This window comes from Jaculus jaculus, chromosome 7 (assembly GCF_020740685.1).
Source record: "Jaculus jaculus isolate mJacJac1 chromosome 7, mJacJac1.mat.Y.cur, whole genome shotgun sequence".
Taxonomy (NCBI): domain Eukaryota; kingdom Metazoa; phylum Chordata; class Mammalia; order Rodentia; family Dipodidae; genus Jaculus; species Jaculus jaculus.
In genome coordinates, this window is record NC_059108.1 from 128526015 (window position 1) to 128540177 (window position 14163).

The window sequence follows — 14163 nt, forward strand, 5'->3', positions numbered from 1 at the left end:
TGACTGTGGAAATTATTTATGCATAATATTTATACCTAAGCATCAGTATTAGGTTAATTAAGTAAATAACGATTTTTAAAGTATAAAAGAAATCATTGTTTACAGGAATGCTCTGATCCTTCACACCTTTTAAATAATTACCTTTGTGTTCAGATAAAGTTCACCCCTCTTAGCAAAATACCAAAGTCTTAGAAAAGAAATACTGACAAGTGCTTTGAAAAATAATTCTGTAAGACAACTAACCATTGATGTTCTTTAATTCATTTGTATCTACTTTTTTGGAATTTAAAGTTAAAAGGACAATCATGAGTTTATAAAGAATTTGCCTTGACCTTTTCTCAGATTATGGTACCTTGACAAGTGGCTATACCTAGGATACAGTTTTCACATATTTCAGGAAACAGGCTTTGAGCTGCATTTTGACTATTCTAGATACAAATTGTTTCTCACTCACAAATTTTGGGTCTTAGTATGGTAGCATCTAGTCGCTGATAGAGCTAGAATAAATTTTTTTAGTATTATTTATTTATTTATTTGACAGAGAAAGTTGGGGGGGGAGAGAGAATGGGTGCACCAGGGCTTCCAGCCACTGTAAAGAACTCCAGAGGCTTGTGCCCCCTTGTGTATTTGGCTAACGTGGGTCCTGGGTCCTTTGGCTTAGCAGGCAAATGCCTTAACTGCTAAGCCATCCCTCCAGCCCTAGAATAAATTTTTTTTGCAAAGAGTTTATCCTATGAATAGATTGTAACACTAATTTGTGTTGGTACTTAAAATCCTCAATACTCAGTTTTCAATAAATATCTTAATGTCAATGATCAACATGATTTTTTTTTATTTTTTAATTTATTAGTTTTCTTATCAGCAAATACAGGCACTTTGGTACCATTGTTTAGGCTCATCCATGACCTACCCCCTCCCAATGGCCCCTCCTTGTTGATGTAAATGGGTCATGCATTGTGGAGTTAGCCCACAGTTATTGGTACAATAAATGACTCTGCATATCCCAACATGGGACTCTGACATTCTTTCTACCCCCTATGATTTTTTTTTTTTTTTTTGTTAGCTAATATTCCAGTTTTTATTTCTTACTTTAAATTTTTTTGTTTTTGTTTTTCGAGGTAGGGTCTCACTCTGGTCCAGGCTGACCTGGAATTCACTATGTAGTCTCAGGGTGGCCTTGAACTCATAGCGATCCTCCTACCTCCGCCTCATGAGTGCTGGGATTAAAGGCGTGCGCCACTACACCCGGCTTTATTTCTTACTTTTTGAGCATTTTGTATCCTCTTTTATTATTCCTCTTTGGACAAATAAGAAAATTGAAAGGAAATGGGATCTATTTTGAGTGCCTTGATTCAGCTGTGCTGTGTGTGTGTGTGTGTGTGTGTGTGTGTGTGTGTGTGTAGTGCATGTATACATGTTCATATGTGTATGGGTCAGGTGTTTTCCCTAATTATTCTCCACCTTATTTTTTCCGACAAGGTCTTTTGCTGAACTCACAGGTCAGTGATTCAGCTAGACTAGCAGCCAGCAAGGCCCAAGAATCCTCTGCTCCAGTGCTATAATGATGAGCTTTTATGTGACCCAAACCCAGGTCCTTGTGCTTGCATGCCAAGCACTTTGCCCACCGAGCCACGCCCCAGCCCTATGCTGTATCTCCAAGGAACAATAAAAAAGCTACCCGCTGCCTGGTGACACAGTTTTGGAAGTGGCATAGACAATTCTGAAAAGCAGAGAATCTGCTTATTGGTCTTAAAACTAGTAGTGACTGGCAGCCATCACATGTGGCAAAATGGGGTTTTGCTTGTGCATTGTGTGTTCTGGCCTTGGTTGTCATGGCTAATGTTTAACACTCCTTAGCAAGTTACATGGATATTGCACACTGGTGGGAAATGTTTCTCATAATGCTATAAGTGGAAAAGTCTATTTAAATATTATGTGGCTCTTATGTGATGGTTATAGTGATAGTGCCCTGCAAATTGATTGATTCATTCAGGATCATTGTTATCTTATGAAGCTGTATCACAATGTGAAATTAGTAACATTTTATAAATGATACTCTGTGCCCTATGTTAATATACAAAAAATCAGTTTTAATCAAATGTGATTAAAAGGAGATGCTTCCTTTCATTTATGAATATAAGCCAAAGAAAGAAAACATATCTTTAATTTTTAGATTATATAAATGGTGGAGAACTTTTTACTCATCTTTCTCAAAGAGAGCGTTTCACAGAGCATGAAGTGCAGATCTACATTGGAGAGATTGTGCTTGCCCTCGAACACCTGCACAAGGTAAGATGCTTCCTCTCTGGAGCTTTCTTCTGAGTAGTCTGTTAACTGAGGTGCTGATGGAGCAAAACAAGCTAATGTCTTCATGTGGCATTGTCTTGGTAGAGGCTGTGAATGGCACACGTTTCCTCAGATTCATAACAGAAATTTACTTTCTGCTGTACCTACTGGGGTAAATTTGTGATATCAGCCCTTGAGAGACTGAGACCTGAAGGCCACGAGGTGAAGGCCAACCTGAGCTGCATAGTGAGACCCCCAACTTAGTATATAAATAAATAACTCCCCCTTTCTTTATATTTAGAAGTAGGACCTGAGCTTTTGTGCCTTCATGAAAAAATCTTAACACATTATTTATTATTAAGCAGTATCAGAATAAAAGCTGTTCTTAAAACAAAACCACAACTCACAGGATGTATTTCCTTAATTATGACTTACTCCTGGCACCCTTCCCTGGTCCATGCTCAGAGTGCATTTCCTGACTAGGTTGCAGTTACTGACTTTTTTTTTTTTTTTTTTAATTTGAGAGTGACAGACACAGAGAGAAAGACAGATACAGGGAGAGAGAAAGAATGGGCGCGCCAGGGCTTCCAGCCTCTGCAAGCGAACTCCAGATGCGTGCGCCCCCTTGTGCATCTGGCTAACGTGGGACCTGGGGAACCGAGCCTCGAACCGGGGTCCTTAGGCTTCACAGGCAAGCGCTTAACTGCTAAGCCATCTCTCCAGCCCCAGTTACTGACTTTTAACAGTACAGGTGCATCATGGATTATACATTTGGGGAGAAAGGAGAGAATTGGAGGGGGTTGAAGAAGGAGGAAGAAGTTTTAGAAGGGCAGGGAGATTCAATGAGAGATGGAGGCAATAGATAGAAGAGTGTGTGACAAATGATGCTAGACAGATAGATACAAGAAAAAGACAGATGGGCAGATGTAGCCCAGAACAGAAACAAGACTGGACAGGTGGAGGGAGATGGCTCAGAATAATACTCATACAAGCAGCAAAGACTAAAAGAGTAACTGAGCAGAATGTGGTGTCTGCTCTGTCACTCTAGCAGCCAGTAAGTCAAGGCAGAAAGGTTATGAGTTTGAAGGCAGCTGAGCTACATAGACGCTGTCCTTTAAAAAATGAATGAGAGCTGGGCGTGGTGGTGCACTCCTTTAATCCCAGCACTCGGGAGGCAGAGGTAGGAGGATCACTGTTCCAGGCCACTCTGAGACTACATAGTGAATTCCAGGTCAGTCTGAGCTAGAGTGAGACCCTGCCTCGAAAAAAAAAGTGAATGAAAATGTGTAAGTAACAGGAGGGCAAAAGAACAGGTAATAGAGACAGGTCGACAGAACAGAGAAGAAAGAACTTCGGATAGAATTTTCAGTGGGGTGACCAGCTTTATGCCTGTGCTGCTTTTTGTGTTCTATAAATAGTTTAAACATCTGTAAGAAACAAACAGGACTCCATAATAGGCTACAAAGAACTTTTAATTTTATGATTAGATATAGTGTTTTATAATGTAAAAACTACAGTGGAATTTACCATAATATCACAATAAAAACAAGCAATACACCCCCCCCCCAATGAGTAAGCTAGGAAATGAAGTATTTAATAACACTTTAGTTGTGTTCTTTCTGTTTGCTAAAGGAAAAATCCATGAACATTTATTAGTACTAAGCAGTAGTAAGTCACAGACAGAGAACATAATGGAACTGGTTGTAGGCGTAAACATGGAGGGAAAGCAGGTACAGCAGGTGAGTTCTCAGCCCACTAGTTTACCAGCCTAAAAGATGTGTGTACACAAAGTCAGTGATATTAATATAGATATAGGAACTAATATTGGATCTCCCAAGAAGAGACAAAAATGGAAGTTTATTTGGAAATAGTAAAGTAAAACAGATAGTAAATAATTTGTTCTTAAAAATATTTTCTCAGAAAAAAAATATGTTCTCAGTTTTACTTTAAAATGAGAATCTGGTATTTCTATATTGTCATTTTCAATAAAATTTCTCAGGTGTTTTAAAAAGGTCTTTTCTAAAAAATTTTGCTTCCTATACTGGGCATGGTGGCACATACCTTTAATCCCAGCACTCAGGAGGCAGAGGTAGAGAATCACCATGAATTCAAGGCCACCTGCGACTACATAGCAAATTCCAGATCAGCTTAGGATAGAGTGAGACCCTACCTCAAACCCCCCCACAAAATTAAAATAAAATGTACTGCTTCTTGTTAAATGTGAGTAATGCTTCATGCCAAATGCCTGTTTAATACATACTCTAAATGTTTTCCATTCTGTCTTTCTTGTAAAACACTGAAGATCTTGTAGGAAAATGTTCCTGTATATAATTTTGATTTCAGTTTTGAGAGATTATTGAGAATCTGCTTTTTCCTATACGTAGTGTCATGAGATGTAATATTTCAGAAAAAGTTTCAGAACATTAAACATGAAATAGAAAATTAAGGTAGATTAAACGCCTCTTATATAATTTACCTAGATTTATGTTACACAGTTGCAGCTATAAACCTTACATGGAATACAAAATAGGGAGACATACAGTCATGCACCACATAGCATTTCTGTCGGTGATAAACCACATAAATGACCATGGTCTCATAAGATTGTAATGAAGCCAAAAACTCCTCTCCTTTGGTGGTAAATAGCTGTCATTATACTGCACTTTGCTCCATGTTTATGGTGGCGCTGGTGTAAGTAAACCTGCTGTGTTGCCAGTAATATGCCAGTACTGCACATATAACCAGGTATAACCAAGTACAGTAGTACTTGATCATTATAATAAAAACAACCGTTTTGTTTATGTATCTGCTATCCTTTTTACTATTATTTTAGACTATGTTCCTTCTCATTACTAACAGAAAGGGGATTTCTGTAAAGCAGGCCATCATGTTAGAGCAGCAACTTCACACATCTCATTTACTGTGTCATTTTCTCTTGTGCTTGACTTAACCTTTTGCTCTTTTGTTCATTGTGACCCCAGGAGGACTAGGCTAATGAACAATGTGTAAGGTAGATATCATACAGCATAGGTGTATGTTGACTCTGCATCAGCTTGTATAAGTACACTCCGTGATGCTGGCACAATTGAAATCACCTAACAGCATGCTTTTGGAAGATCTTCGTGTCATTAAGCAATACATGACTGTTTTAATGTTAGTTAATTAGTTTTCATTACTTATTTAGAACTAAAGATTGGCTAAAATTAACTTGTGATCTTTAACCACTATGTGCAAGAACACACAACATTCTACTAGATACATGCTATATAAAAACTAAAGAACAACAGAGTCTGAATGTATCAGGATAAATAGGAATACTTGGAAAATTTTAGTTATTTGTAGGTTAAGAACAGAATAAGCATAGGTGATATAAGTTGAAAACAAAGAAATAACCAACATAGGTCTGGTTCATTAGGAAAGTTTATGGAAGCTGTTAGGAAGTAGTGGATAAGAACTGATTAAGAAGGCACGCAAAGATCATCTGCCGTGAATGTGAAGGAAGAATAGAGACAGGAAGATGCATTAGTCATCAGGGAGACACTATGGAGAAGCTGGTGTGGCCAGGCATAGTGGTACACACCTTTAATCCCAGCACTTAGGAGGCAGAGGTAGGTGGATCGCCGTGAGTTCAAGGCTACCTTGAGAGTACATAGTCAGCCTAGGCTAGAGTTGGACCCTACCTCAAAAAAAAAAAAAAAAAAAAAAAAACCTGTTGTTGGCCAGAGACCCTCATTACAGGAAGAACAAAGACACATTCAAGAGATTCAGGGATCCAAGCATCAGGACCTCAAAAGAAGAATTTATGTTTGCTTTCACAGTGTCTAAGAGCCATGGAATCTGAAGAAAGAAATGTCTTTTTTTTTTAAGGGTAGATAAATGTTATACTAAGTCAATTTTTAGAATTTATCTTAAATGTATATTTGTTTGTTTTACAGTTGGGGATTATATACCGTGACATTAAGCTTGAGAATATTCTACTTGATTCTAACGGCCATGTGGTACTGACAGATTTTGGTCTGAGTAAAGAATTTGTGGCTGATGAAGTGAGTATTATATTTTTTGTAATTTATTTATTTATTTATCTTAGAGAGAGACAGGGAGGATTGGCACACTAGGGCCTCCAGCCACTGCAAACGAACTCCAAATGCATGTGTCACCTTGTGCATCTGGCTTACATGGGTACTGGGGAATTGAACCTAGGTCCTTTGGCTTTGCAGGCAAGTGCTTTAACCACTAAGCAATCCCTCCATTTCAGAGTCCTATATTTTAATTTTAAGTTAGTGACAGCAGAATGTAAATAATGTGAAAATAAATCAAGCTGGCGTGATGGTGTGTGCCTTTTTAATCTCAGCACTTGGGAGGCAGAGGTATGTGAATATCTATGAACTCAAGGCCATTCTGAGACATAGTGAATTCCAAATCTGTTTGGGCTAGAGAGTGAGACCTTACCTGGAAAAACCAAAAAGAAAAAAAAAAAATCAATTACCAAATAAACATTTAATAGGACAGTAGGTGGGTTACATATTTTTGTACAAAAGAACATGTTGACATGGAAGACTCGAGACTTTTAATTTAAAATTACCGCAGGACCATCCTGCTAGCATTGTAGCTGAACAGGATGTATCACAGTTTTCTAGTTTGAAAAAAATCAATATGCACTAAACTTTCCTACAAATAAAATAAAGTATAAATAAAATTTTAAGTAACTCTTCTAGCCCTTTAGAAGAATGGCTTGGATGGGAGCCAGAAAAGAATCGAATGAAGCACATGCACTTCTCAGTGCAGGACTTCCTGTGGTGACCCTTTGAGCTCTGACCAGGTGGCAAGAGTCTGCTGGCCCTGATTCTTTAAAAGTCTTACTGGATTTGCTCACAGTGAACTGAAACATGCCAACTAATATCCAGATTGTAGAAATGGAAGGCTTAGAGCTTATATAACATAACAATGCTTTTAATTACATTAAAGGCTTTACATCTATTATTTGTAATTAAATATTTATGTAGAATTGTGTAAAATTATATTTTATACTACTAATAATTTGAGATAAGTAAATTTAAATGCCAATTTTGTCTCTCCAGTAAATGATTGATTATAGAACATGGAATATTTTGTATGTAAGACTTTGTTGTATAAAAAATGTCATTTTTAGCTGGGCATGGTGGTGCATGCCTTTAATCCCAGAACTTGGGAGGCAGAGGTAGGAGGATCACCGAGAGTTTGAGGCCACCCTGAGACTACAGAGTGAATTCCAGGTCAGTCTGAGCCAGAATGAGACCCTACCTCGAAAAACCAAAAAAAAAAAAGTCATTTTTGAGTTCCAAATTAAGCATCCCTAATCCAAAATCTAAAGCTTTTTTGATTGCCAACATGATATCTCACGAACACAGTGCAGTTTGTTTCCTTCCCTAAGGAACAAGAGCCTCAGGGGCTGGGAAGATGGCTCTGTAGCTAAAGGAGCTTGCAAAGCCTGTTGGTCCGGGTTCAATTCCCAAACCACAAATACGAGCTGAACACAGACGTGGAGCAAGCATCTGGTGTAACACACACAGTAGATAACTTTTTTTTTTAAGAGAGACCTGGGGCTGGAGAGATGGTTTAGTAGTTAAGGTGCTTGCTTGCAAAGCCTGACAGCCTGGGTTCATTTCTCCAATATCTACATAAAGCCAGATGCACAAAGTGGTGCATGTGTCTGGAGTTCATTTGCAAGTGACAAGAGGTCCTGGAATGCCCATTCTGTCTCTCTTTCTTTCTCTCCTTGCAAATAAAAATAAATTTAAAAACTAAAAAAATAAAGAGAAAGACCCTTTCAGTCTCTTTTCCATGAATGCCTGGATTCCCCTGTGTGAGACTGCACACATTGAGAGAATGTGCCTGTGTATAGGCCCCACACAAGAGAAGGTTCTCCATGATGCTACACAAGGGGCCAAGGCCTGTGGTATTACTTACTCTTTTCTTATTTTAAAGTCGACTTATTCTCTGCTTGGTGGTGTAAAGATATATTGAAAATGTCAAAAGGGCTGCAGATCCTGACAGCCATGATAATAAAAAGAGGGAGCACTCACGTCTGTCTAGCATAGAAAGTCAAGCTATTGGTGAAACTGCGCAGCGGTGGAGATGAGAAATCTTATCAAAGAGTCTTTTATTAGAATGACCACCACATAAAACCTGAAGAAACAGGAGGAGAAACTATTGAAATTCTTCACTGAAACAAAAGTTACCGACACATAAAAACGCTGCATGAAGCTGAAATGAAGATCTTGATTGTGTGTTGAATGGGTAGATCTGTCAGCATCATGCTGAACTGAAGTCACTTAAGTGGTTTTGATCATGAAACATGCGACAGTGTATCACAGTGAACTAAGAGTGGAGGGCAACTGTAAGTATTCAACAGGCTAGTTGCAGAAATTTAAAAAAATATGTAGCCTTGCATTGTTAAAGATTTGTAGTTCCAGGCAGGCCTGGTGGTAGAAGCCTGTAATCCCAGCTGCTCGTGAGGCTAGGGCAGAAGGATTTCAAGGTCACAGCCTGGGCTACTCAGTAACTTCAAGAACAGCTGATCAACTTAATGGGACCCTGCTCAGAGTGAACTTTAAAAGGACTAGAGATACAGTTAGTGATAGAATACTTGCTTATCTGTGTAAGTTTCAGTGATCAGTCCAGTACCAGAGATACATACACAGATGATAAAGGAAAGAAGAGAAGGGAAAGGAGAGAGTGAGGGAGGGAATGAGAAAAGGAAAAGAAAAGAGAATGAAGGAAAAAGAAAGGACGGAAGATACTGTCATTATAAAGCAGCTGCTGATCACACAGAGAAATTCATTCACAAATTGGCCAGTGTCATTGCTGAGAAAAATTCGATATCAGACCAAGTTAAACACTGATGAAATGCCAGAATTTGGCTTCATTGCCCAGAAAGCCACTGTCTTGAGCTGATGATACAGCCCCTAAAGGAATGAAGTTGCTAAGGACTGGATAACTGCTTGCATGCAGTGTAGTGCAGATGTCAACTGCTGTGGCGGGCAAAGGCTGTGTCCTCACTGTTTTAGGAGATGAACTTATTATCCAGAAGCCACATCACCGGGACCTGTTTTGACTTGCTTTCACGTTTTGCGCCAGTAGCTCATATTCATCACAGGAAAGCTGGGCTGGATGAAGACTGCATAATTTGGGGATGCCTTGACCACTGTTCTGCTCTTCCCCCTCCTGAAATTCTCATCAGGAATAATGTTGACATGTTCTTGGTCAGATAGGTCACTGAGGAGTGAGTACAAAAACACTTTTGAACAGCATGCTGCTCACAGTGAACAGTGACGTGGGAGTTAAGCATGAAGGATGTCAGTATTAGATAATCAAATGGTGAAATTATAAAAACTAAAGATCTTAATTTTTAACATACCTACATTAATTGTGTTCACTCATTCAATAAGTCTCACTGCTTACTTATGTGCCAGATGTTATAATGATGGGCAGATGGAGGTGATCTTTGCCTCCTTGAAGCTGTAGTAAGAGCAACATAGTCTTTCACAGAAAATAACAAGATGGATTTAGAGAAAGTTACTTCAAAGGATGATTTTTAAAACATATTACCTGTTTGTGAAAGTTTTAGTAGCAAAAAAAAAAAAGGTTTTAAGCAATTTTAAAAGGTTAAAAACAGTTTTGATAAAATGTAGAGAATTACATTTATTGTTGCTTCCTCATTAAAGCACACTAAAGTAAGAGTGGAATGTGCACACACTCAAAGGGAGGGAAGAAAATGAGGGCCACATTTTGGTAGTGGGGAAGCAGGGATTCTAGTTGTAGGCGATTTAGCATCCGTGAAAAGCCGTGGAGAAAGCAAACAGCGGCGCCCTGCACTGTGCAGGTCCTGGCTTCTTCCCACCACCTCACTCAGCACAGCAGGATCTCCACGTCAGCGTTGTAGAGGAGTCCTTTCTGAGAAACCAAGAACAAAAGGTTGACAGATGCTGTCACTTGGGGGGTTTTAAAAGCACTCCTGTCTGGCCTCATCTATAGAGAAGCTTCAGCCAGACACCCCCAGCCCTGCCGCAGAAGATGTTTGTGAGGAGGCCTCGATTGGGCTTATTTTATAACTATTCCTGTCTAATGCATTTAAAGTAGCTTAGCTCTTTATATTGGTATTTGATTATTTTCAGGCATCTACTGCCATGTAGATGATCATTCAGCAGTAGAATAAAGGCCATGGCCTGGACAATAGTGAAATGTTCAGATCCCAGACAAAAGTAAAGCACCGTAAAATTCAGAGCTGACTGAGTTGTTAGATCTTATCGTAGGCATGCACCTGCCTCAGAAATGCTAGGTGACTAGAGCAGCCAGGTTTTTCCTCAGAAGAGAAGGAGCCTGTTTTCTGCCAGTCATGTCAATACCTACACCTTTAAGGAAATTACAGCACTTAGTTATAGGTGTACAAAAATGAAATTTTGGGTTTGTGCTGAAGCAAAAGTCACTGTCAAGTTCACTGACTCACTGAATGCCGCCTGGCTGTGTCTTGCGTAACTACACTTGGTGGTTACTCATAGCTTACTACGCGCTTTCTTCCTCTTTGTCATAGTGGGCACACTGTCATGCTAGGCTTCAGTTTTTACTCTCAGGAACCTAGAGAATTTTCTTTCTCTGAGCCCCCTAAAACTTTCTCTAATGGCCCTTCTATTCCTGATTCCAGCGCCTGTTTCCCAGCTCCTCCTACCCAGGCTAGACCTTTCCGGGGTTCTGTTTCTACTAGCATTCCTCTTCTGCTCGCGTCAGCCTAACTCATGCGGGGCCTTGCCTTTCTGTGAGCACGTTGCTTATTTACTCCATTCTACTCCACCTCCTGGGGTTGTCCCTTGAAATCTATTTCACTCTGCCTCTTAGTTTCCTACTAGCACTGTTTAAAATTTCAAAATTTCAAAATGAGGAAATGGGGAGATAAATGGACTGGTAGAAAAAAAGATCTCAGAATATCATCCCCTTTTAGCCCTGTGTTTATCTGTCTATCTGTCTCTGTCTGTCTGTCTGTCTGTCTCTCTTTCCCCTTTGTTCTTACTTTTCTGTATACTGTCCCATTTATACATGTCATCCAGTCCCGAATCTACTCCAGTGTGGCTTGTACTCCTCTACCAGTTGGCAAAAACTATGCGATACCTCTCTTGTTTTAGTGTTTTTAGTTTCTCCCTTATCTGCCTACTAGTGTCACTTGGCAGATGACCTCTGGACTTGGTAGTGGGACACCACCAGCCTCTGACTTACCTTCTCACCCTCATCCTCCTCTGCCTGGGGCTTCCTCACAGCCCAGTTCTGCATCCTTTTCTCTTGTTAGCCCATATTCTTTCCTATGTGCTGTGGATCCGCAAGCATATATTGCTGTCCTTGACATCTTTTCTGGGCTCAAGCCACAAATATGCCTATAGTGTATTCATTTGACTATTACTAGACTCCTTAGACTCCACATTCTCAGAACTAAAACTAGCCATCTTTCATCCTAACCTACTTCTCATTCAGTATATCTCAGTTTCAGATACAGTGCCTTCTGGCTTCATGTGGTCTGGGACCAACTGTCCAAATTTTGTATGTGCTTAGTGTGTTCTGCTCATGGTATTATCTTATTCTCTTTATAATCAAGTGATATTATTTTTTTTTTTTAATTTAATTTATTAGTTTTCTTTTCAGTAAATACAGGCAGTTTGGTACCATTATTTAGGCTCATCTGTGATCTACCCCCTCCCATTAGACCCTCCTTATTATTGAAAATGGGTCGTGCATTGTGGAGTTAGCCCCCAGTTATTAGTATGATAAATGTCTCTGAAAATCATGACCCAACATGTAACTCTGACATTCTTTCCGCCCCCTCTTCCGCAAGATTTCCCTGAGCCATGTTGGGTTCATTTTTGGTCTGCTTCAGTGCTGAGGTGTTGGGGGCCTCTGAGGCTCTGGCTCTCTGATTTGGTAGGAGTTGATTTTTCTCTGCGTTGATCTCCTTCCCCTTTGTGCTGGTATCCAGTTCACAGGAAAACATCACCCTTGCTTATTTCGCCAGTTGTCCTTAGTTTCAGTTGGGCCCCTTCTGAGGTATGTTGGGGCAGCTCTCTTCTTAGGATCTGCATCTATCTGGAAAAGAGAAGCAGATTCTCCAACGGAGAGTGAGTTAGCACCCAGAAAATTGAGATAACACTTACTTTTTTGATAGACAGTTTGATAGGTGTAGGCCCTCTTATACCCCGTGATTGATGGTAGCTTGATATTGTAGAGTGGGATTGTGTTTGGGTATGGTTCTGACTTGTTTCCCAGCTCCAGCTAAGGGTCTAGTACCACTTAGTGGATCAGTTAGCCAAATCAAGAGCAATTGATTCCTCACCATGGCTGTGTACCACTATTGCACTTGTATGGGTATCACATCCGGTTAATTGTTGCTACTTAGGTTAAACAATGTGTTGCTTGGACAGATCTTGGTCACTTCCCCCAGTCACCTATGTAGCGCCTTCTGGCACTAGACACGCTGACTGTCTGGGGACTGACTCTGTCCTGGCTTCCAGCCATGTCATTCCATTTTACGTGTCAGCTGCGTATGGAGTCTTCAGCAATAGGGTCTTACCACTGGCCTTTGGTGGGTCATCAATTACTCTGACAGAAGTCTGTCATTGTTTTGGGAAACCTTGTAGGTTTCTTTGATCAAAAGCTCATTGTGGATTGTAGGCACAAGCTGGAAGTGGGGGTTACAGGTCAGTGTCCACTAAGAAATTGAGGAAAAAGATAACTAATATACAAGAGTTAGAGAGAAGAGAGATAGAGGGGAGGGGGGAGAGGGAGGGAGGGAAGATGTAGGAGATTTAGGTCAGTCTTGATCCTACCCTCTCCAGTGTCTTGTGGTTCAGGTGTTTCCTGTAAGGGACTAGTGAAGGTTCAGTCATTTGGTCTGTCTTTTAGGAAGTAGAATTTTATGGTACCATTGCCGTTTGGGTCCGGATTACTGTTTTCCACCCTTTGATTCCCTCCCCGCCCTCCCATCCATCTTATTGTCTAGTCCATGAGGTACTTGCTGGGTATGTAAGGCATCTTGGGCAAATTCAGGTTAGGTGTTGCAGATGAGTGAGACTATGTGTCGATTTTTTTTCTGTGATTGGGTAAGTTCGCTGAGAATGATCTGTTCCAGGTTCAACCATTTTTCCTCAAATTTCTTTATGTCATTTTTTCTTACTGCTGTATAGAATTCCATTGTGTAGATATACCACATCTTTGTTATCCATTCTTCTAATGATGGACATCTGGGTTGATTCCAGCTTTTAGCTATTACGAATTGAGCTGCTACAAACATGGTTGAGCAAATCTCTCTGGCTTTTGGTTTGAAGGTTTTAGGGTACATGCCCAGTAATGGTATAACTGGGTCTGTTGGTATTTCTATAGTCAGCTTTTTCAGGAGTCTCCATATTGCTTTCCAAAGTGGTTGTACCATCCTGCATTCCCACCAACAGTGAATGAGTGTCCCTGCTTCTCCACATCCTCGCCAGCATTTATTTTCATTTGACCTTTTGATGTTGGCTATCCTTATTGGGGTAAGGTGGAATCTCATAGTTGTTTTAATTTGCATTTCTCTGATGATTAGGGATGATGAACATTTTCTTAGGTGTGTGTTTGCCATTTGTATCTCTTCCTCTGTGAATTGCCTGTTTAACTCTGTGCCCCATTTTGTGAGTGGGGTATTTGTCTTCTTATTGTTTAGACTTTTCAGTTCTTTGTAAATTCTAGAGATAAGGCCTCTATCAGTTGGATAACCTGAAAATATTTTCTCCCACTCTGTGGGTATTCTATTGGCTTTGTTTATTATATGCTTATCTGTAAAGAAACTCTTCAGCTTCATATGATCCCAATGGTTGAGTGACTGTT

At 39.9% G+C, this 14163-nt stretch overlaps 1 protein-coding gene across 4 annotated transcripts in view; it reads left to right on the forward strand.

Moving 5' to 3' along the window:
- The window catches only part of Rps6ka5 (ribosomal protein S6 kinase A5), a 165121-nt gene that overhangs the window by 85883 nt on the left and 65075 nt on the right, over nucleotides 1-14163 (forward strand). For all 4 annotated transcript variants that reach the window (XM_045154318.1, XM_045154319.1, XM_045154320.1 and 1 more), the window contains 2 exons: nucleotides 2174-2289; nucleotides 6222-6329. In XM_045154318.1, the coding sequence (XP_045010253.1) occupies nucleotides 2174-2289; nucleotides 6222-6329 (224 nt within the window). The remainder of the gene's footprint in view (nucleotides 1-2173; nucleotides 2290-6221; nucleotides 6330-14163) is intronic.